The sequence below is a fragment of the Larimichthys crocea genome, chromosome VI (genome assembly GCF_000972845.2).
Source record: "Larimichthys crocea isolate SSNF chromosome VI, L_crocea_2.0, whole genome shotgun sequence".
NCBI classification, from domain to species: domain Eukaryota; kingdom Metazoa; phylum Chordata; class Actinopteri; family Sciaenidae; genus Larimichthys; species Larimichthys crocea.
The window spans coordinates 14436371-14459879 of record NC_040016.1 but is presented as its reverse complement, the minus strand read 5'-3'; the positions used below and the strand labels follow the sequence as shown (position 1 = coordinate 14459879).

Sequence of the window (23509 nt, the reverse complement as noted above, 5' to 3'; positions counted from 1 at the left end):
TTATAAATGGCTGTATTTAACTACACTTGTGAGATGAGATAGGCTACTTTACTTTAGACATTTTGACATGTTCCAGCAGTACAAATTAGGGTTAAGGTCTTGGAGTTGTGTAGACTGACTCATTGTCACACTGCCATGACTTACTTGTGCAGAAAGTTAAGTTATTAGTAACACCTGTTTTAATTTTTATGTTTATCTGTCAAGCTTCTTGTTTTTTCTAGCTGTACTTATGTCTATATCTGTGTGTCTGTGTATATCTGTGCTAAATCTGTGCAAAACATCAAAACATTTGCTATTTAAAAGGCCTATTATGATATGATTATGAAACTTGATGCTTTGTTATAGATTAAACTACCCAACAATATAAAAAGTAGTTAAAAATATCTGGACAAACTATAGAGGTATGCTGGTTATATACTAATGTATCAATATACTATAGAAATGACGGATTGCACTGCACTTAAGGCTACTTTTGATACTGTTAGTACATGATAATAACACTTTTAATTATGTTAATAATGCCACATTTTACTGATGTAAAGTGTGAAATCTTCAAATGTAACTTGTGGTGAATTATTTAAGTTGGTGTATTGCAACTTAAAACACTTCTTAAAGGGGCTGGGTGGGGGTGCAATGCACTGTGAGACTGGTAGGTTGGAAATATAAGAGAAATATGTGGTAACATCAGTGTTGGACCTCAGGCAGAGTCGGGTGGATGCATGCTTTGGTCTGAGGATGGACTCCACCCTCTGCCCTGTTTACATGGGCACATGTGCTGCTTCACTGACAGCCCCCTCGTACATCCCAATAATAAAAGCCCTCCCACAAACGAGCCATTTTCTCCTCCCAGCGCGGTTTACAGCCAGTGTTCTCAGTGTGATGGGGTCTCTTCTCCTCCACCCTGGCTGACTCCTCCCGCCTCCTCGCTGTTTCCCAGCCCACATGGCGCCACCAGGGAGTGGCCAGTGGCCACGGAGGCAAGACTTAAATTCCCAGTACGCCTTCTCCCTTCCCCACCTCCGTGTCCAAAGCGGCCAAAGCGACGCATGAGCCAACGCACCCTCGCACAGTTGAATGATAACACGGCGGGACGCGTGGAGCGCGGAGGAATATCATCGTTTCCGTGAACATTTCCACTCATGGCGCCTTTTAAGCGGAAAACAGATAACCTAACGTCAATCATACTCAGCGCTACAACCTAACCACGCTTCGTCCCGCCTTATTCTCCGCCTTTGGTCCAATTACATTGGCTGGTTGATCCTCGTTGGCAGAAACGACCTTTCTCATTGGAGGAGAGCAGAAATCCTTCGCAAGTAGCTCCCAGATGGGAGCGCTTGTTTTACTCACCGGGGTGGTGCGACGGGACAGTGATATAGTCGAAATGTTGAGTTTGGTATTAGCTTGTTAGTTTATACCAGGGGTGTCTAAACTTTGTTTTTAAAGAGGGCCAGATTTGACAATGTGAAGATGCAAGGGGGGCCAATACTAACATTTTAAAGGTCACATACAAATGCACTGTTCTGTAACAATTTTGTTTCCACTGTCACAATTATCAATTTGTTTAAAAATGACAATGTAACCAAATCTAAGCCAATCAGGTGTGAACACATCTAAAAACCAGTTCTTCCTTTATTTCACATCTGGAGAATAAATTGTATGATCACGTTAAACTTGCATGAAGTTGATACAAATCTGAACCCTGTGTTCATTTTAAACATGACTTGTTATGAGTAATGCAAAGTATGTTAACGTTTAAGTTTAAAATGCATCACTCTTGCTCTTGTCTTTAACAAAATCATTCAGAAAGTGATATTTTGTGTCAGCCCTACTGATATACAACACCTGCAGTTATGGCCTTAGAGATTCAAATGCTTCATTATGTAAAACAAAAAAAAGGCAAATCTTCCAGCCATACAGTATCTGACAATCCTTACAGGCCATAAATAATATGTTGTAAAAATGAAGCTTCGGGCCGCATGAAATCTGTGATTTGAACATCGGTGGTTTATACTTAAAAATGTTGTAAAGTCAAAATAATAAAGTTAAGATATGAGATATAAGTTACGATAAAGATATGGAAATTTGAATTCTGCCTGAAAATCTTGGTGAAATAACCACCTCTTCTCTGTGTTCTTAAATTTAGTGTCACTCCATAGTAATCAACTTAAATCGTGTATAAATGGTAAATCAAAGTTAAATGAACTCACTGTATGCTTGAAGAAGTATTAATTTTTATTTAAACGTCAGGTTAAATGAAGTTCAGCTGTCTTTAACTGAGCATGATTAAACATACAAACTTCATCAGTGTAGTTACAGTGGTAAACTACATCCGGTGACGGGCAGTATGAGATGTGGTCGAAAGCCCGAAAAAATCTAGTAAGTGGTCAATAAGTCAAAAAGAGAATGTCAACATTTGGGCAGCAGTAGCTCAGTCCATAGGGACTCGGCTTGGGAACCAGCATGGACCATAGAAATGTGGAAGGTGGACTGGTAGCTGGAGAGGTGCTAGCTCACCTCCTGGGCACTGCCGAGGTGCCCTTGAGCAAGGCACCAAACCCCCCCAACTGGTCGCAGGGCCTTGCTCTGGGTGGCTGCCCATCACTCCACCATCATCTCTCTCCACATTGCATGTCTATGAGCCCTTGTACTGCATGTGTGTGTGTTCTGGGTAAAAAAAAAATGCACGTAAAATAAAAAAAAAAAGAGTGAAAAAATAATTTCCCTGTTGAGTGATTAATAAAGTATCTCTTCTATTTAAAATAAAACAGCGTTAATCCTATTTGCCCACCCAGCAGGCTCAAACAGGTCCGTAAATCCATCGCACCCCGTCTTTTCTCCTTCATAGGGCTCCCCGCCCGTCAAGTTAGTGTGAAGTTGTGAAAAGTTGTCAAGTCGCAGCAGAGAAACTCCTCCCGTCTTCACATTATGAGCAGTAAGTCAACTTTTTTTTTTTTTTTCCTAAACTCAGCGGCGTGTTGCGAACGAAAGCCTTTAAAAGTTTAGTACCAGCAGAAGTGGAAACAGGTTAGAGACGCGTTGTTTGAAGTGTGCAGGGGGGCTGTCGTGAAGCGCGGCGGTGAAATGTTTCTCAAACTGTTTTTTAAAAAGTGACCTGAACTCCTTCACTGCTGAGTGTCGGAGCTTAGCTCACAACAAGTAGCCAGACAAAAGCGAGACGAGCTTAACGGGCTCCTTTTTTTAAATAATGCCCCGTCCTTCACTCGTTTTCACTTTGAGCTAACTTCGCCAGTGTCCATGAAGGAGCGCAGCTGCAGCTGTGTGTCTCTCTGCGGCACTTTGTGTGTCAGCCTTACTTGTTGTTAGCTTAGCTCGACGAGGCTAGCTGGCCCTCCGAGCACTTTTCTTTTGCCTTTTCTTCAAAAACTAAAGTTACTACAAGTGAGGCAGGGTCACGGGGTGTAACCGTGCCTCCCCCTGCCTCCCTTCCTCCCTCCCTCCCATGTGCTTTGTCGTTAAAGTGTGACCCAGTTTGCTGTTTTTGTTTGACTTTTTTTTTTTAAAGTGATCTTACAAACTCTTCCTCCGCAGATCAGCAGCAGGGTGACATGGCCGCTGTGGAGAGCGGCGGAGGCTTCAGTCAAAAGCGAAACACAAACTCACAAGTAGGTGAACCGGACTCATGCGTGTCTGCCAGCACGGGTGACAAGGACTACACTGTGTGTGTGTGTGTGTGTGTGTGTGTGTGTGTGTGTCCCTCATTTTGATTCATTTGTGTGCACTCTTCCTGCGGGTTGTTGATTTTCTCAGCAGAGCACATGTCACCGGGGTGGGGAATGGGCAGGTAAATTTCGCCCATACGGGGTGTTCCCGTCCATACCCCGGCACTTGGTGCGCGTTTCGCTCGGCCCATTTGGCTGGCCTAGGAGGGGGGTGGCTAGAGGAGTGTGTCAGTTTATAGGGCAAAATAAAGTGTGGGAGGGAGATGGGTGGGTTTGGGGGGAGGGGGAAGCCGAGCCCGCCGCTGCTTTGGAAAACATGTGGTCCCTCCCATGCTCTCTCCCACCCTGCTGCTTTCTCCCCCTCTCTCTCTCTCTCTCTCTCCCGCTCCGGGCTTCTCACTCCTGCCCCACTCTGTGTGTGTGTGCGTGACCAGAGTGGGTTTATTATTATGAATGGCATTAAGGTTAATAAGCCACTTGCACAAGTTTGTTGCGTTTTTATTCACATAAATTTAAAATATGTTTTTTTTAATTAATGTTTTCAGAATCAGATTCATTAACGCACAGCCTTTTATTTGATGTATATCTGCACATTTTAAAATATTCTGCACCCTGGGAACTCTCACTCTTATTATTGTGGGTGTGTGTATATGTATATACGTGTGTTTATATTTAATACTTATTAATGTTTGATTTGCAGCAATTCCACCAAGACAGAGTCCTTGTAAGTGAAAACCTATTTGGCAATAAAGAAGGTTCACTTCCAAGGACTTTGTCTTGGTGGAATTGCTGCATAATAAACATTAAATCAAAATATAAAGAAAAAAAAAAATTTTTTATATATAAATAATACAATTGTATTATAATACAATATAAATATATATTATATAAGAGCCATACAGTTGTGCTGGAATTGCAAGTATTTACCAGGTAATGTGCAGAATATTTAAAATGCGCGGGTATTTAACAAAACAAGTGAGCGTAAATGTAATCAGTTTTGACCCTGACGTGATTTGAACACGCAACCTTCTGATCTGGAGTCAGACGCGCTACCGTTGCGCCACAGAGTCTGCTTTGAAACCTCCTCTGGCCTTCTCGATCCATCCTCCTCCACTCTTATTGTACAGCACGTTATAGAAGTTCTCTAAAAATGACGTCTTTGTTGGTGTTATGTCCTTTTTTAGTTTGCAATCTAGAAGTGTGTCAGTAAATGTAATAGGGCTCCTTATTCACAGCTGTAGAATCAACGTGTGTATTAGATAGTAAGATGTATTTTTATAAATTCCTTCCTCTTTCCTCTTCTCTCATGTATTTTCACTCCAGGACTCACAGCAGCCATCTCCTCTTGCCTTGTTGGCAGCCACATGCAGTCGAATTGACACCCCAGGAGAGAACGATTCACCTTCAGACCAACAAAACCAGCAGCAACAGCTGGACATAAACCAGGGTGTTTTCACAACCAGTGCCAACGGCTGGCAGGTTATCCCTCTGAGTATTCAAACATCCTCGGGCACTAACACCATCACCACTGACTCCTCAGGAGTGATGACAGTAGGAGACGGAGGCAAGGGCAGACAAGTGCTGTCACCATCCGTCGCTGTCAGCACTCAGGGTCAGCAGCAGCAGCCGCAGCAATACGTGGTAGCTCAGGCTCCGTCGATGCAGGGTCAACAGGTTCTTACAACCTTATCAGGCATGATGCCCAACATTCAGTACCAGGTTATTCCACAGTTTCAGACAGTGGATGGCCAGACGCTGCAGTTGGCACATGCTCAGCAGGAAGCTACTGTATCTGGTGCTGCACCAGGACAGCAGTTTCAGATCGTGTCCTCTCCAAATGGCCAGCAGATCATAGCTGCGACCAACAGAGCTGGTGCTGCGGGAAACATCATAACAATGCCCGGTCTCCTTCAGGGAGCCATCCCCATTCAAAATATAAGCCTAGGCAATGGCGTGTTACAAAATCAGCCCCAGTTCCTTGCAAATATGCCCGTGTCACTAAATGGAAACATCACTCTGTTGCCTGTCAGTACTGGAGCAAGTGGTACAGGAGATGCAAATAGTGGAGGGGACACGGGGGGAAACCAACTCATACAGCAATCGCAACATCCAGTGTCTTCCAACAGCGGTTACATGACGAGCGCGTCCACCATCACCACCCAGGCATCCACGTCTTATGGAATGACCCAAACGCAGAACACCAACGGAGTGATGACCGGCACATTCCAGCATAATGCAGCAACTTCTCTGGGTGTCCCGATACAGCCAGACAACAGAGACGGGCAGCAGCCACAGCAGATTCTCATCCAGCCTCAGCAGGTTATCCAAGGTGGAACGCCCCTCCAGACCATTCAGGCTGGCACTGTAGCGACCGCTGGTGGTCAGGTATTTGCAGCTCCAACACTCAGTCAGGAAGGGCTTCAAAATCTTCAAATTATGCCAAACGCAGGCCCCATCCTCCTGCGCACCGTAGCCCCCAACGGCCAGGTGAGCTGGCAGACGATTCAGATCCAGAGTCCGGCCGGACCGCAGATCACGCTGGCCCCGATGCAGTCTCTCCCCCAACTTGGCCAGGCTCAGGGAGCTGCTGCAGCTGGAGGAGTGTCTGTCAACACCGTGCAGATCCCAGGCATTCAAACCATAAATCTCAACACACTCGGAGGCTCCGGCCTGCAGATGCACCAGCTGCAGACTGTTCCCATCACCATCGCCAGCACAGCAGGTCAGTCAAGTAGTCTGCCTTCCAGGGACAACCGTTCAGTGTAAAACACGTATGCACATTATTTTGAAAAGCGAGCTATGCAATACATAAAATCCACTATGGTGTGAGCTGTTAGTGACTCATGAAAATCCAGCAGCCTTCTAAATTGACTCATCCTGGGTGTACCCCGCCTCTTGCCCAATGTCAGTTGTGTCAGCACCTTGTGACCCTGATAAGGATAAGCGGTTAATGAAAATGCATGGATATTTTTAGTCATTACTTTTTAGATGTGATCCAAAAAAAAAAAAAACAGGCAAGATTTAGCTTAGTTTGTTATTTTAGGCAAAGCAGAGGAAAGACAACTAACTTCCACCTAGTAATTGTTCAGCAGCAGAACAAGTCTGGACAGCTCGGTTCACTTTGCTGTATTGACGTTTGATTCCCTGCATGTTTACTCTGAAATGCAAAGTATCTTGTATCTCTGAAGCTGAGCTCTTAATCTTTGTGTATCAGGTGCTCTTTACTGGTTTAACCAGTTCGACTGGCCCATTGTCTCACTGAGCTCTTTGCTGTACTATGTGTGCTTGTGTTGAATATTATCCATTTTCATGGTGACACTGCATCTCTTCGGATGGTCACATGCTCACAGAAGTGTAGTGTAGTGTGTTGGTCACAACTTTTGTGTGGGGTGTAACCTGACCCCTCCCATCTTATAGCAACCACTACGGCGCTAGTCAGTCATATTCTTACTAGTCAACATTTGATCAAATACTAGCACGTGTAACTAATCATCCAGCCTGTGTTAGTGTGTTTTAATTTGCTCTGTTACTCCTATTATGAAACCACATGCTTCCCATCCGTCACCTATGCAGCAGGCTTTGTTTGGACTACAGCAGCACTGAATGGCACGTTTTTTATTTTACACATCAGTGTCGGCGATGACTCTGTACTAACATTTACTTTAGCATAGTAGTTACAGCCTATAGGGCTCCGGCTATCTGACTGTTTACTCTCATTACTTATAATATTACTCATGACAAATATTTACTTTTCTGAACACTGTGGGGTTAATGTTGTTTTTTCACTCTCAAGCTGAAGGCTTTGTAATTAGCTTTTTAACATGAGGAAATATCACAAAGTAAAAATTCTTATGTCATTACGTGCAGTGGATCTTTTTAGTTGCAGGTAAGATACAGTTGAGGCTGGCACACATTTCTCACACTGGTTTACTCCTTTAGTGTTCCTGACATTAATTAGACTGTTAGACTGCACACTACTATTACTTCAGACTACACATCAGCCCAAATAATCCAACCCAGGCAGATGGAAGCCATCTGGTCAGGCACGACAGTGGTCACACAACATCCAGACCAAATTATAACCAAGATCCACAATATGTTCTCCTCCATGCAAAAGAGGAATGATGATGTTGATGGGGAAGCATAAAACAGGAAATGTCACAGTCATTTCATACACACACACACACACTCCCCAGTGACATCACACACATTGTGAAAGATGTATGTTGTGACTTTCTGACACTATATTCACCTTATGTGACACAGTGACCATCTTAACAAAAATCTGATGTAGTCTGAAGCTGGCAGGAATTAAATACAAAGGTGTCAGCGCACGCAGTGAATTTGTCTCACAAGAAAGATTGCAGAAAAAAGTCAGAAAAAGTGTAGGACTGAAATAATTGGAGTGTTGTATATTCGAGTAATGAAATGTAATTCACCAAAAAGATCTCTATTGTATAATTTTCTGTTTTATCACTACAGGAGAGCAGGCTTTACAGGCAGGTGGAGAGAGTCTGGATGACAGCACAGCGATGGATGACGAGGATATAAGCCCACCAACTCAAGGACGACGTAACCGCAGGGAGGCCTGCACCTGCCCCTTCTGCAAGGACGGAGAAGGACGGTAATGTCACTGAACCGCTTTATTATCAACGCTAGTCTAATGCACTTCAATCCAAATGTTCTGCCATAAATTCCACTTTAATGACGCCTACAATGTTCAGGTCATTGTTAGTGACATGTTGGACTGGATTCCATTATACTGAGAGGCATTTCTATTATTATGTAAATAGGAGGGACAGAAATGAGACCTCAGTATAATGTAGTGCAGTACAACACCAGCTTTAACTATGACATTAATACATATCTGACAATGTCACCAAAAACTAAACACTATGAGTTGTGAAAAATAATGTTTTTATAACTTCTTTTATCACGTTACCTTGATATTACTATGATACTGGTATTTATAACTCATTGTTGGATGTCAGTCATGTCAAGATAAAGCAAGTTTTTCTCAGCATCAAGCTTTGTGATTATTCTTAATATTAGTCATAGCCGTTGTTCACATTTACAAAACATAAAAGCCAAGTTATGATAAACTGTATTTTTAGAGTATCTAACAGAAACACTAGAGAACCCAGTAACTCTAATTCTGATCTATGGTTTTTGTTTTTTTATATATATCGAGCAGTGACCCAACTAAAAAGAAGCAGCACATATGTCACATCTCTGGCTGTGGGAAGATCTACGGCAAGACATCCCACCTGCGAGCTCACCTCCGTTGGCACACAGGAGAGCGACCCTTCGTCTGCAGCTGGTCTTTCTGTGGCAAAAGATTCACCCGTTCAGACGAGCTTCAGCGCCATAAGAGGACGCACACAGGTGACATTGAGGATTTAGTTTTGTTTGATATTAAGAGGAAGTCATACATTCATAACAAGTCCAATGACTTGTTATCGTTGTGGTCCTTGATGTAAGAATAATAAGATAACTCAACTCAAACATGTTTTTTTTCTTAGCAACATAGCTTTCACAGGATTACAGTTTTTGCAGCAGGATTAATTTGACCTAAAACAACATAAGAATTTGTTTTCGACAGACAGAAAATTAATTGCACTATCTTATAAATGATTTACTGTTTAGCTCTGACTTTAAATTTCAAATTAATGCCAAATATTTACTGGTTCCAGATTTAAAAATACAAATAATTTTTAGTTTTTGTCTTCAATGCTATTAAAGAAAATATCTATCATGTTATCAGTTTGGGGCTATGGACCAACACTTTAACCAAGATCATCATTGACTGATTAATTAATAATGAGGACAGTTGTGTGTTGCTATGTTAACTTAAGATGAGATAAGATAGACTTTATTGATCCCACCCATTTCTGACTCTGGCCTGTGGTCCACAGATGTTTTCTTTGTTGTATTCTTCTCTCTCTCTCCCTACTTTTCTGTCTGTGTTACGATTAATTTCCCACTGCATGATCTTTATATCTTGCATATCATTATTATAAACGTATTCAACACTGCATAAAATGCTTTCATAGTTTTCATACTGATTTATGTTTTGTTTTTTTTTTTCAGGGGAGAAAAGGTTTGTTTGCTCAGAGTGTCCCAAGCGGTTCATGCGCAGCGATCACCTCTCCAAGCACATCAAAACCCACTTGAACAAGAAAACGGCATCCACCTCCACCGGCAGCAACACAGGCTCGACCGACGCCGCTTCTCCTCCAGCAGGAGTAAAAGTCGAAGCGGGAGCAATGTCAAGCAATGACCAGCACACCATCGTCACCATGGAAACCTTATCTGCAGAGAGCATAGCTCGATTAGCCAGCAGCGGGATCAACATGATGCAGGTGGACCTTCACCAAATTAACGGCAACAACTACTAAAGACGGTGGAGGAGCAGGAAGACGGCCTTGATGGATGTTTGCATTCGGACATTTGGGTTTAAAAAGGGCACGTCCGACTGCAGACGCACGACCTCTCGAAGGTTTCAGACAGAAGATGCGGTCACAGATGCAACACAGACACTATTAATTTTTTGAAAACTGAGGCAGGGTTATGGATTTCCATCTTGTGTTTAGATACCTGTGGCATTAAAGAGTCAGAGTTGGATTGAAATGTTAGACTATGTTAGGAATCATCATGAAATTGTATTTCCTCTGGAAATGGCACTACACTAACATTTGTCCCACACAAAGACCTAATCTTACTCAGTAGTGAGACTGCAATAAAACACACAGGCCGGCACGCTTGATGATGGTTTGATGGCAAGTGATATTCTCTCTACAGGCTTCCTTAGTAAGGAGATGACACTAAGTCAGACTCTCGTCCTTGTTTTCAAGCGTCACTACTTGTCCCTCTTCACCTCAGGTGTCTCCCCCGCCCTCTCAAACTGGGCTGCTGTATCAGACGTGCCCCTCAGGCTCAGCACACAATGCTAAATTTACCCCTTAAACTTAAATTCTAACAATCTAGAGGAAATATTTGAGAACATGTTCACAAATTAACAATCCCACCATCATGGGAATATGTCAAGCGTTTTAAGGCGGAACGTTTAGAGGAGGGCTGGATTACTTCAGGTCAAGACCAGGTGAGAGCCAGAAGCACTAATCAGTGTGAGGATGGAGGTGTGTCAGGGCACTGAAATCCTGAGAACTCTTTAACCTCTTATGTAGGTACACACATTCAAGCCATCATGCTTTGATATGTTTATCATAGCAAAAACATTTTGATTTTTTTTTTTATGTACATATATATATTTTTGGTAATGTAAAGGCTGCAGAAATTCTTAGCTTAGGCAGGATCATCTTACACATTTGCAAGAGATTGCCTTCAGTTGTATGAACCTCTCATGCACAATCAATCTTAATCTTATGTTATTACTTTTTTTTATATATATATATATATAGACTAAATATGTAAACTTATGAGCCTTTCTGTCATAGAATAATGTATTCTATACAGTCCAGATCTTCCCAGTATGTTTTTTTTTCCTGTGGTAACCTTCAGCTTCTGTTTCATTTTATATATAAAAAAAAACAGTTTAGTCACATCTGGTCAGATTTAAGTCTTTTGCAATGTCCAGACAGCATAAATATCTAAGCGCAAAACCAAAGGTTCATGCTCATTTTATAAGCAAAACTAGGAAATCTCTGCTTGGTCCATGAACTTTCTAATAATTTTTACTCTTGTATTGCTTATGTTAAAGTTCTAACTGGAAAAGGTCCAGCTTGAGGCAAACCTCGGACACACAACACTTTGTTGTCCAAATAAATAAGTTGCAAAATATATTATGGGTCATTTAAGTTTTTCTGAAAATATGCTTTTCACCTCTGTTGAAATTGTCTTTGCTTTACAATTCTGCTTTGAGAATGATAATTGTAACGTGTAAAATGTATGTGTAAAAGCTCTCTTTTGAAACTCTATATACTAAGTTCCACGGACAACAACAAGTGCTCTTATTTTTTTGCCCCCCGATTAAAATAAGGGATTTTATATTGTGTGTATACAACTACTGCAAATGCCAACAGCTGGATTAAAATTATAAATATACTTTGTCTCTTCTTTTTTTTGTAAACTTGTATCAATCTTAATCAGTTCATGAAATCAATTTATTTAAAACTCCTTTATTTGTTTTACCTGAGCTAAAAACAAACTTTAAGAACTTGAATACACATAAAATAGAACAGTTTAAAACAATTGCTCCCCCTAGAGTTGGTCTCACATCTCTACATCGTTGTCCTCATTCTTCAGCTTGTTGCGGAGGCTGCAAGGAGAGAAATAAGAAATCGTAGATGTTGGTCAGATCCAGTAATGAGTGACAGAATAATAATCAAGATACAGTGTAATAGGTCAAACCCCTTGACATGCTGCCTGATGAGGCTCCAGTAAATTATACACATGGGGTATTTTCCATTTGAATTATATGAATTGCACGTTGTTATAGTTTAGTAAGCAGCTTAAAAACTCCTGAATGTATCTAATGGTGTCATCCCTCACCTGCTGAGGTAGGAGTGGACGTCAGAGAAGCCGTGGTACTGAGCCAGGGGGAACAGGATGCCAGTCGGGCAGCGGCCATCGCGCTGACGACAGAAACTGCAGTTGCAGATGCCGCGACACGGAGGACACCTCCACTCCTGAGGAGATGAACGAATGGTTCAACATCAAAGAGACAAAACTCTCTTTTAGAAAAGTACTTGAGTTATTATTCAGTGTTCATCTTGCCACTTTTATTTAGTGCTATGCGATTTAACTGTAAAGCAAAAGGTAGTACATAAATAACCAATGATAATTATCATTATTAAACTTAATCTTCTAATCTACTGAGTCTGCACAGGAGTTGTGTTGGTGTGTCAGCAGCCTTACTGGATCAAGCAAGGCCTTCCTGACATCCTCTCCGTATCTGTTCCTCAGACACGGCCCGCAGAACTGACCCTGAATCCCCCGACAACCCTCACTGCGGCAGCACGTCTTGGTGTCAATGGTTTTCTGACGGCACTGATGACACGTAGAGCCCTGTAGGTACACAAAGAAATCTCAACAACAGAGATGATGGGCACAGGTACACTGACATTTTCATGACATCTCAAAACATTTCATGCTAAATGACACCAGTGAGCACGATTTTTAGACTTCAGTAATGGAGAGATCGCCACCCGGCAGTGACCTGATGACATCAGTTTTTCCTCATATAGGACTCTGAACCAAAGATGCCACAGTGATTTTATTAGTGGTCCCTGGAATAATTGATGTGGCCACAATATTTAACCTGTTACTGGCACAAATCTTAACCCGTATACCTCGAAGAAAAAGAACCACAGGTAGAGTCTGAGAACTCACTGAGACACTGTTGTAGACTTTTTCAGTCATGTTGTCTGCAACCAGCTGAATCTCATCCTCTGTGATGTCCTCCACAGGACGGATAAAATGAGGTTTGCTCTGTTTAGGTCGTGGTGCGCCACGACGCTGTGGAGCTCGGCGTACCTGAACACAAAGACGGAAATAATGATTTTTTAACACCTTTAAAAAGGTTTTACCTTCACCTTAAAACTTTAGACAGAAATTGATTAGATACAGATGAAGTTAGCTGAAGACAGACCTGCAGAAAGTACAAATTACAAATATAAATGGATGAGAAATGTCAAAAAATAAAGTACAAATTACAAATATAAATGGATGAGAAATGTCAAAAAATAAATAGATTCCAGTTTTTGACACATTTGTTGCACTACACGATAATGTTGACTTTACAAGTGAATAAAGGAAAAGTATTTTGATTGTAGTTTCATGCAAACACAAAAGAGCCATAGTCGCTCCCAATCCATGTCCAGAATAAAGGACAGAGCTGACCTCCAGTAGCTCCTCCTCCAAGCTGAGCTCCAGCTCTTCATCTTTAGGGGCGAAAGGATCATCAACTCCCCCCATAGAGCGGGTCTGTCTACGGGACGCCCGCTCTGGGTTCCTCCTGGACTCTCCTCCAGAGCGTGGTGGACGCTGCAGGTGATGTTGGACAAAATCACCTCAGTACATAAGTCTATTTAGAAATTAATTCAACTATTATTTAATGAATTCTGAAGAGAAAGAACGGTGGCCGCATTATTAGCTGAACGTTGGGACAAAACGCACTAGTTTTCTTCTACTCACAGAGCTTTTCTCTTTCGTCTTCGGCTTGCCTGCTTGTTTTTTCAGTAACCCTGAACCTCCTGGCATCTTCTGCAGGTCTGCCATCAGCTGAGCCAACTGTTAGAAAACAGGAGGGACAAACAAAAACAAAAAAAAGATTAGAGGCATGACAGATGACAAACATCTTGAGTCGTCTTTTTCATGTTAACAGTGATGAATGTGTGCAAGTTCAGGCTGGTGGAAATGTGTACCATCAGCTTAACATTCAAATAAACTTTAAAAAATAAGATATGCTTTAGTATGTTACTGTTGTGACAAATTACAATAATTTAATTTGTTTTTGTTCGTTGTCATCCACAGCAGCCTTACTGTAAAGAAAATGTATTGTGACTATAACAGATCTCTCTGTGGGGAGCTGAAGGTTTTTTTAGGATCTAGTTTGGGAACAGCACTGTGTGTTCCTCGTACTGTATATGGTCCTGTGTTTCAGGTGTACCATTGCTTTGTTGGCCTTAATGTTCTGCTGTCTCTTGGCCAGGAAGGACTCTGCTACATCATCATCCGCTGAGTCAGATCCACGTTCCTCAGCCGGAGGCGGCTGAGCCACCGGTGTCTCCTCGTCTTCGAATTTAACACGTCTCATTCTCTTTGCTTGACTGGTCCTTCCTGCGCTCTTAACCGCTCTCTTTCTTGTCCTCTGTTTTTCCTCCCTCTCATCATCTTCATCATCATCTGCATCCTCAGTGGCCTGCTGGGCAGAGGAAGCAGAGCGGAGAGCCACCCTCAGTCTGAAGGTGTGGGCACCAGAAGATGGTTTGGATGAGGACAGGTCAGGCTGGGCTTCATCTCCATCTTCCAGATTTGAATCCTAATAGACATGGATGGACAACTCTTACAACATGGTTTCATCAAAAGATGACTCAGCAGCTAACTGCAAGTGAAAATGAATGAATTAAAGTGATGTCATAAACAAATCAAACTTAGGTGGATGTTATTCAAGTCGTATGTTAATGTCGCTGGCTTTAATTTAAGTCACAACACTCACCTTAGCGCTGACTTCACTGTCAGAAAAGCCGTAAAATGTTCGCTCACTTTCAGAGTCCTCTGCAAAAACATCAGCTAACGCTAGCTCCGCCATCCGTAAAACGCCTGTCTGAAGAGACAAACAACAAACTTGACTTAAACACACTAAATTCACGTGGACTACATGTTTACCTTAATGAATAAATAATATAAAGTTAATTTACCTTTTTTAATCTTGCTGGCCGTGGACTGAAAGGACCTGCTAGCTTCTGGAAAGTTACCTGTCCAATTAATGTGATTGGACGTTAGGTGCGCGTGTTTTGTGGTTCAGGGCAGCACGAACGCAAAAGAGTTAGCATCGGACAATGACGCTTTCTTAAACTCCGCCCTCAGGAGGTGAACTGAGTAATTAAACATACAGCCTTTTTATATTGCCAGAGTAACTTGTAACTTTAAAAAAATGGACTTTATTGTTGGTCTTTGAGATAAAACGCACGTATTAAATAAAACAAAGCAGAAGCAGGTCGTTTTTTTTTTGTTTGCGTTTAGATATATATATATAATATTAAATATATATATATATATATATATATATATATTATATATATATATATAGATACGCAAAAAATAAATAAATAAAAATAAAAAATAAATTTCCTCACTGAATAAAATTAAATTTTCCCGCTCAGATTTCGTTTTAATTGGTAGGTGGCCTTCAGCGCCCCTTTCCTTCTGACTGGCTAGAGCAGTGTTTTTCAACCAGGGGTCCGTGACCCCCCAGGTGGTCCGCAGAGGTACTGCAGCAGGACTGCCAGTTTTTTTTATCAGAATAATTGACCATTTTCACCAGAATAATGGTGAATGTGAGGGTGCAGATGATTGAGAAACTACAAACAGCTCAGGCATTTACACTCCAATTGGATGAATCAGTGCACATGTTCAAGGGCAAACAGCTCTTGGCATTTATTAACCAACAATAATTATGCAGCTTGTTTATCAACATATCAACACATAAAGGCCAATAACTCAGTATATTAATAGGTTAATAAGGTGAAATGAAGGTTGAATAAAGAAAATATAAAAGTCATTTTAGGCCAGGCTTAAAATGTGACACATTTGTGACATCCATTATGTTTATGATGTACCTTCAAAATAAAGGTTCTACCTGTGATGCTTAATTGAATACTAATACTTTATTATTGTGCACATCATTTGGTTTTATAACCTACAATGACAGTCAAAAGGTTTATTTTTAATATGCAACAGTGTTTTAATGTATTGCCTGTTTATGTGCAGCTGAGTGACCATAATACATCTTGCTTTGTTTTGTTTGTTTTTTGAAAATAAAAGCACTTTTAGTAAGTTTTCCTGAGGACAGTAAAGTCTGTTCTCATTAATTAGAAATATCAGTGATGGAGAACTGACAGCAAGCACACCAAAAGTTGTGTGACTAGCAGGTGTCACACTGTGGGAAGCTCCTTATCATTAGCGTTGTACACTCATTGTGTGTCACAATGCATGCAGTGTAGATTTGTGTCCAAAGTTGCTCTTCAACAAAGATAATGTGTATGTAACAGTATGTAGCCAAAAAATAATGCCTATTTTGAATAGAACTCATATAAATTGTCATGTCTAATCTAATCTCATGTAACAAATACAAACAAAATAATGTACCAATGAAATAATGGAATTGTTTAGGTTCAGGTTCATCAGGCCATCCAAAATGCATGCTGGATATGTTTCCTCATGTAGCATTTAGACAAGTCAGTTTTGTCTTGTTAACAACTTGTGGGGATTAATAAAGAATTTCTGATTCTGATTCTGATTTAGTTGCTATTATAATTGAGTATATTTATTATTCTTTGGCTTCTTTCATAGTCTCAATCATGAATTTTGAGTTGACACTTTTGCGTTACTTTATAATCCATGCACCAACATTTGAAAATGTAAGTTAGTGTTTGTATCAGTGTGTGTATATATGTAGGCCTAGTGCCTTAAAAATCTAAATCTAAACAAAATTATGAGAACCATTTAAAGTCTCTAATTCTAACTTTTTAAGACAAAGAAAAACTCTCCAGTTATGCTAAATCTAAGTAAATTCTATGGCATAATATCTCATTTTAACCTTTGACCTGTGGTCCTAAAGAACCGAATCATCATTTTAACCTTTGACCTGTGGTCCTAAAGAACCGAATCATCTGCAGACAACATCCAATTTGAATGCAAATAATTCATTCTGGTGTGGGAAATGTTTATGTTGACACATTTTATATGTTCCCACAGCCCATGGCAGACAGTGTGCGTTTAACATGCAGGTGTGTGACAGTGGGAGTGATGCTGGGAAATGTGGGAAACTCCTCTCACATTCTCAGAACTGATAAATAATCACTCCCTGCTTGGACAGTCTGGCCTCAGAGCGACCATGATCCTGCAACAGCGGTGGCTGATTTTGGCTGTGGGTAAGTGCATTCGCTGCAGTGCCGTTTTTCACATGAGACTTTTGATTGATTAATGATCTCTAATTTGCACTTTGATAGCTGGTAATAATTAGTTGTTGAAGCATTGTACATTGTGGCAATTCAGTTGTGTGCCTGCTTTAACTCCTAACATTTAATATTAAAATAATGTCCTATTAGATGATGAAATCAAGTTGGAAGTTGGCAGTTATAAATATTTTGACTAAATCTAATTGTTTTGGAATTAACTCTGCATATGTGTTGTAGTCAAGACCACCTAAACTGAGACCAAGTCAAGACCAAGACCAGAATATCCAGTATATACCTACTTAGGTAGCTAATGTGTAGCTAATGTTTTTGTGTGCAGGGCCTCGTGCAGCGGGGCAGAGAGAGTTGAGAGCCTTTAAGGTTAAAGTAAAAAGACATAACACTGACATTTAGGGCTTAAAACTTCACTTCTAACTGAGATCTGTTAACAGTTAAAGTTCTTCTCAATCTTTGTGCAATGCCTCATAGTTATTGGAACCTCACAGTAATGATGTTAACAAAAAAATCAGGCCACTTAGTGAAATTCCCCACATAAAATCCAGAGTCCCTGAATCTGAGACCGAAACAAGAACAAATAAAAATAGGAGGCCAGATCAAGACCTTCAAAAAGCGGTCAGTCTTGAGACCAAGACCTCTCAACTGCAACAACACTGCTGCATAGGTTAATAAATGTATGACTCTAAATGCTGAAGCAGCTTTGTCTTTCCTCCACCCAGAAAGCATCTTTATATGCCTCTCCAGGCAGTCTTTTCCTCAGAAGAGACGGTGTGTATTCCAAGTGACTCGCCAGAACAACAAATACACAACTGCTGGCAATGTGAGTGGGTCGGTGCAGCTCTGCGAGACCACCCGATGCTGTGTGGGCTATTTTTTGATCATCAATGGCCAGCCAGAAGTTGACACTCTTGGTAAGAAATCATAAACTAAGACACCTGGACCAGGACCTTCCTCTGGACTTCTGTTCTCATAGTCAATAATTTAAAATCTAATCAACATCTGACTGGTATTGGATTAATATCATAAAGGACACTGAAAATTGTTAATTACTGTCATGTATATTATGCAATATGTAATAAATATGGCTGATTTTTGCTGTTGCAGCTTGTGATATAGTTGAAAAGTCTTGCCCAGATACAACCTGCAAGGCGCAAACACGCTTCAATGGTCTCCTCATTAAGTGTGTGTGCAACACAGACCTCTGCAACAGCAACATTACTTGGACGCCAGAGTCAGAAGAGCCTCGGCCCACCTACCCGTATGCTGTAGGTATGATGATTACAAGATTACTAACTTATCATTAAATATCACATAGTGATAAGATAATATTCTGAGAATATTCCAAGGAGATGTACTTCTTTTCACCACAGGAAATGTTATTGCTTCAAAAGACTACACCTCCTCCAGCAAAAAACACCTTCAGCTCCCCTTTAATTTGAAATCTGACACTTGGAAGATTACACATCCATTTTTCAGCTTGTTTTTAAGCATTCTTTTTTTCAATCAATTACACAATTAAAGTAATAAATACACTTTATTGACTCCAAAATGTGTTATTTATCATTCACAGATAACACTCACATGCACTTTTTGTTTTCTTTGTAAATAGTGAAAACTGCTGGTTATGTTATGGTATGTTTGGTCGGACTTTTGCTGGTGCTGTGCTTCCTGATCCTTGCTACCAAATGGAGACGACACTTCAAAGAGAAAAGTAAGATCCTTTTTTATTTCCAACATTATGATAGAAATGCAAAACATATCTTTGTCGTTTTTTTATGCCATTTTTCAAGTTGACTGTCTACTAGTTACTGAATACAATAAGAGAAAGTGGGAGTTCAACTGAAATAAATCAAATTCCTCTTACATGATTTATTTATTGATGTCTGCAGGTGTTGACTAAGCACACACAAGAGGAATTTATTGTTTTGACTAGATTAGATTCAAGTACTGACACAATGAAATGCAATTCAGCTGGACCTTTAGTGATGGGGAGTGGAAACCAGTGATGCGTTGGGCAGTTTTCACCACACTCCACTGTGCTTACCAGTCCGAGACAGAGCAGCTGCCTTACCATACTGAGATGCAGGTGGTAGGGACGCTCTTAACAGTGCAGTGTGGTAGAAGTTTCTGGGGAGACCTCTCAAACTTTAGCCCTCAGATTCAGATTACAAACTTAATTTCTAAAGTTACAATTGTTGAATTGTCTTTTTCAATTGTTTAGGATTGGATACAGATCAGACAGACTGTGTATTGTTAAAAAAGAAAAATAATAGTAATGTTTTATATCAAACACCCTCTCCTTTTCAAAAAGATTAAAGAAAAAGACTGCTCAGCTACTTCCACATTTTCTAAACTGATTCAGTTCTCATGATGTATTTCTTTGACCTTGGGATTGTTTCATTCTCTCTGCTGGACTGGCCTTGGTGTTTATCTCTAGCTATATAACTCCCTTTTAACTCTGTCCTTTGTTACTCTTCAGTCAGATTCTTGTGGCTGTTCAGTCAGGCTATCTTAAAATGAATAGTGACTTGGAGTGTGTTAATTACAAGACCTGTCTACTTTCATTATTTTAGAGAAGAATCCACTCTCCCTTGATGATTACAGTGTCTCACAACTGTGTTCCTGCCAGACAACAAAAACCTCTGAGATTGACGTCGCTAATATTGAACTACAGCAAGTAAGCCCAGATATTAAGTGTATTTAAACTGTAAATCATTCAGTCAGGTGACCGTGTGTTGTTATTTTACCTGAATGTTCATACCTCTTTCAGATTGTGGGCCATGGTCGTTTTGCAACTGTTTGGCGAGGGAAATACCAGGGATCCACTGTGGCTGTGAAAGTTTTCCCTGCAGGCTGGAAACAGAAGTTTACTGCAGAGAAAGAGGTTTATGAGCTACCACTAATGAAGCATGCTGGGATTGTCAATTTCCTGGGCACTGGAAGGAAACCGGATGGAGGCAGTTGGCTCATTGTCCTGCAATTTGCTAAATATGTGAGTGGCAAGCAGTCATTGAAGTAAAATCATGTGTTTTTCCTAATTTCTTACAGAAAAAAATGATATTCAAGAAAATAAGTCAGGGTAGGGAAGCAAGAAAAAGCATAATGAATTGACTCTTTCATAACTAATTTTGAACAACCACTGAAACTATTTGGTTAAAGTGGCTATGTCAATGTTAATGTGAAATGGGACGCTCATAGTGAATCTATAGAGAATTATCACCTAAATCTGCAGCTCTGCTTTGCTTTATGAAGCTTTATTACATTGTTTTCGGCTACAGCAGGCAACACAAATATACCAGGCAAAACAAATACACTAGGTTCACCAGGTAATGAGCAGCTCTAAAAACCCGCTGAACACTAACTGCTCAGTACCGAGCAACAGACAGAAAACGTTAGTGACTACCTGATGAACCTAGTGTATTTGTTTTGCTCAGGTACTGGTATGAGGTTAAGGTAAGGGTTGACTTCAAATGAACATTAATGTTGCTGCTCCATATCTGCAGGAACTAGAAATAAGTTTGCTAATGGGTTCACCATATCAACCAAAAAGTGATGATATGTTTCCCCCAAGTGGCTGAGACACTACTGAATTTAAAGCACTGAAATACAGTACATAAGCAAAAGTCATATGCTTTCCAAAAGATTTTGCAGTGTGTCTGTGGGAATTATTCCCATTCAGCCAAAAGATAATTTATAAGGTCAGGCCTTGGATGAGGCCTGGCTTTCAGTGTGTGTACTAATTCCTCCTAAAGTTGAGGTCAGGGCTTTGTGTAGGTGAGTTCCTCCACACCAACCATTTCTAACAACATGTTTATGAACCTTACTTTGTGCACAGGGGCAGTCATGCTATCACGCCACATTCTCTCAAACTCATTGTACACCTGAACGCCAATGTGGCTATACGACCAAACTCTTTCATGTTAATGTCGTCGCTTTGATTTCAGGGTTCTCTCCACTCCTTTCTGTGTGAGCACACCACCAACTGGATGTCGTTACTGAAGTTGTGCCAGTCTTTATCACAGGGACTTTCTTATCTCCACTCTGACCTTCACAGACATGGTATTGGCCAGAATTTTACAGTGTATGTGTGTGTGTGTGTATATGTCTGTGCATGTCCGTAGTATAGCCAACCTACTATCATGTGGGTGTATGTGCACATTGTAGCTAAAATACTAAATGTGACTAATTATTTATACCTGTTATTTACCAGGTAAAGTATTTTTCAGTAGGGCTGCATAAACACAGCCAATATATTACAGCGATTTATAATTATAAACAAGCTGTTAAACTGTTAAAACAGCATTGCAGAGAGCTGTGGCTGGCCTGCACCTCTTACCAGTCACAGAGCAGTGGTAGCCTTAATGAAATCCACTGCAATTCAATATCCAAACAAGTTAAAATATTCTTATTGTTACAAATGTGTGTTCTTTCTTGCAGATGTGCACAAACCTCCTGTAGCCCACAGAGACTTAAGCAGCTCCAATGTTCTCGTGAGAGCAGATGGTACCTGTGCCCTGTGTGATTTTGGATGCTCCGCCATCCTCCGTTTTTGTTCAGGATATCGCCACTGGCAGAGACACATGACAGAGACGGAGGTCAGATCCTGTCTTGTCTATTCACTGTACAGTTACGTCATAAAAAAGTAAACTGTCATTGCATTAAATAAAAACAGCAAGATAAAGACTTCTGTAGTCATTAAAATCCCTCCTATGAAAACCTGCAGCGACATGTAATATGTAGAAACAACCCATTCACATTTCAATCCATCTGCTTGGTCATGCACAGTTGGGCAAGCTGCGCTACATGCCACCTGAGATCCTGGATGGCTCCGTAGACCTAAGCAACACTTGGTGTCTCATGCAGGGGGACATATATGCATTGGGACTGCTCTTGTGGGAGATCTGCATGCGCTGCACTGACTTGTTTGAAGGTAAACTTCCTTCATCAGATAAATATACACACATACTTACACGCATAACTAAGAGATGGTATAACTAAAACAGACTAAATATGTTATTGAGAGAGTGTGAGGCATTATCCGTGATGTATGACGGTTTGTATAACATCACATTATAACATTTGAAATTGTCACTGTAATCTTCTTCATTTAGACCCAACCATTTCTAAATACTGAATGCCAGACTTCATAATAATTAATCAAAATTTTAAAAAAACATCAGTCAATACTGTCAGATTTTCACATTTCTGGTTTTACATTTCTTTCTAGGCTGATCTGCACGCTCAGCTGTATCTCTGTGCTTTGTTCGGATACGCTTTCCTTTTGTTGTGGCACTCAGTGGGTGTTAAAATTCATACAAATGTCTCCATCTGTAGGCGGTAATGTTCCACAGCATCTGTTGCCTTATGAATCTGAGCTGGGACTCAATGTAACCCAGGAGAGCCTCATCCTGCATGTGTTTCACATGGACAAGAGACCCTCCATACCTCAACACTGGGGACTGCTACCACAGGTATTCTTACACAGGTGCTTCTCACTTAAATATATATATATTTTTTTGCAATGAAAATCAATGTGCTGGATAGCTCATGAAGATATTGTGATGACACATTTTCACAACTTTCAGGGATCTAAGCTGCAGGAGCTCCTGACAGATTGTTGGGATTGTGACCCAGACGCCCGGCTGTCTGCTCAGTGTGTTGTGGAAAGATTAATTTCTCTTCAGTCATGTTACTCTGCGTGACTTTTTTTTTCTGGGTTATAATCTACATATCAAACATTTGCACTGTACTGTTTGCACTCACTAGTACTGTTTTTGCTACTGGTGCTGTTTTCCATGTAGCCCTTTAACTTTTTCTTTAACTCTTTTTTTCTATTAGATACACACAACTGAGTTAATGAATTTCAGGTACATTAAAGAAAAAAAAATAAAAGACTTATGTTAAACATTAAAAGCAATTTTCAAAAGATATGTTTTTATTAGGTTAAATAATATGTACAACTACTAGTTAGATTTTAGTAACAGACATTTTGAGCTAATACTGTTAATGAAGGCTCTGTTAGATTAAGTACTCCAAGAAGCCAAGACATTTTTTTCTTTTTCACTGAAAACTTTTTGACAGCACAGGTGTAAAATACCTTTTAAGTGACTTTCCCTTTTACATTAAAGTCTATGTATGGCTGGAAATCAAACACACACACACACACAAAAA

At 40.5% G+C, this 23509-nt stretch overlaps 3 protein-coding genes and 1 non-coding gene across 8 annotated transcripts; 2 read left to right on the top strand and 2 right to left on the bottom strand.

Moving 5' to 3' along the window:
• The first annotated feature begins 2799 nt into the window (after nucleotides 1-2799).
• sp1 (sp1 transcription factor) lies at nucleotides 2800-11744 on the top strand. Of its 2 annotated transcripts, none has more exons than XM_010732099.3 (6): nucleotides 2800-2932; nucleotides 3550-3623; nucleotides 5004-6402; nucleotides 8163-8304; nucleotides 8875-9065; nucleotides 9771-11744. In XM_010732099.3, exons 1-6 carry the CDS (start codon nucleotides 2926-2928, stop codon nucleotides 10076-10078), a joined length of 2121 nt encoding a protein of 706 aa, XP_010730401.1. In that variant the 5' UTR covers nucleotides 2800-2925; the 3' UTR covers nucleotides 10079-11744. The 2 variants fall into 2 exon arrangements, with proteins under 2 accessions (XP_010730401.1, XP_010730402.1); XM_010732100.3 differs by lacking the exon at nucleotides 2800-2932 and adding an exon at nucleotides 2943-3024.
• trnaw-cca (transfer RNA tryptophan (anticodon CCA)) lies at nucleotides 4679-4750 on the bottom strand. The gene has a single exon. It is a non-coding gene; the product is annotated as a tRNA-Trp (tRNA).
• A 54-nt stretch (nucleotides 11745-11798) lies between the features above and the next one.
• LOC104919960 (cell division cycle-associated protein 7) lies at nucleotides 11799-15205 on the bottom strand. 3 transcript variants are annotated; one of them, XM_027279428.1, is made up of 9 exons: nucleotides 15062-15205; nucleotides 14860-14963; nucleotides 14311-14682; nucleotides 13836-13931; nucleotides 13542-13685; nucleotides 13032-13175; nucleotides 12558-12707; nucleotides 12192-12328; nucleotides 11799-11958 (listed from the first exon to the last, which is right to left on the bottom strand). In XM_027279428.1, exons 2-9 carry the CDS (start codon nucleotides 14950-14952, stop codon nucleotides 11913-11915), a joined length of 1182 nt encoding a protein of 393 aa, XP_027135229.1. In that variant the 5' UTR covers nucleotides 14953-14963; nucleotides 15062-15205; the 3' UTR covers nucleotides 11799-11912. The 3 variants fall into 3 exon arrangements, with proteins under 3 accessions (XP_027135229.1, XP_027135228.1, XP_010730399.3); XM_027279427.1 differs by having other exon boundaries at nucleotides 14860-14969; nucleotides 15065-15205; XM_010732097.3 differs by having other exon boundaries at nucleotides 14860-14967; nucleotides 15062-15204.
• Nucleotides 15206-17139: 1934 nt separating this feature from the next.
• On the top strand, nucleotides 17140-23497 carry LOC104919983 (anti-Muellerian hormone type-2 receptor). 2 transcript variants are annotated; one of them, XM_027279584.1, is made up of 11 exons: nucleotides 17140-17296; nucleotides 18058-18249; nucleotides 18443-18607; nucleotides 18948-19049; nucleotides 19912-20015; nucleotides 20109-20330; nucleotides 21283-21397; nucleotides 21776-21933; nucleotides 22124-22268; nucleotides 22673-22809; nucleotides 22924-23497. In XM_027279584.1, exons 1-11 carry the CDS (start codon nucleotides 17182-17184, stop codon nucleotides 23038-23040), a joined length of 1572 nt encoding a protein of 523 aa, XP_027135385.1. In that variant the 5' UTR covers nucleotides 17140-17181; the 3' UTR covers nucleotides 23041-23497. The 2 variants fall into 2 exon arrangements, with proteins under 2 accessions (XP_027135385.1, XP_027135386.1); XM_027279585.1 differs by having other exon boundaries at nucleotides 22673-22823.
• The last annotated feature ends 12 nt before the right edge of the window (nucleotides 23498-23509 follow it).

Coding starts and splice junctions, on each gene's coding strand:
- sp1 (XM_010732099.3), top strand. Junction 3,624..5,003: donor AGCGAAACACAAACTCACAA/GTAGGTGAACCG, acceptor TTTTCACTCCAG/GACTCACAGCAGCCATCTCC. Junction 6,403..8,162: donor CACCATCGCCAGCACAGCAG/GTCAGTCAAGTA, acceptor TTATCACTACAG/GAGAGCAGGCTTTACAGGCA.
- LOC104919960 (XM_027279428.1), bottom strand. CDS start 14,952: ATGGCGGAGCTAGCGTTAGCTGATGTTTTTGCAGAGGACTCTGAAAGT. Junction 13,686..13,835: donor AGACGAAAGAGAAAAGCTCT/GTGAGTAGAAGA, acceptor CATCACCTGCAG/CGTCCACCACGCTCTGGAGG. Junction 11,959..12,191: donor GTCCACTCCTACCTCAGCAG/GTGAGGGATGAC, acceptor CTCTCCTTGCAG/CCTCCGCAACAAGCTGAAGA.
- LOC104919983 (XM_027279584.1), top strand. CDS start 17,182: ATGTGGGAAACTCCTCTCACATTCTCAGAACTGATAAATAATCACTCC. Junction 18,608..18,947: donor CACCTACCCGTATGCTGTAG/GTATGATGATTA, acceptor CTTTGTAAATAG/TGAAAACTGCTGGTTATGTT. Junction 20,016..20,108: donor CTAATATTGAACTACAGCAA/GTAAGCCCAGAT, acceptor TACCTCTTTCAG/ATTGTGGGCCATGGTCGTTT.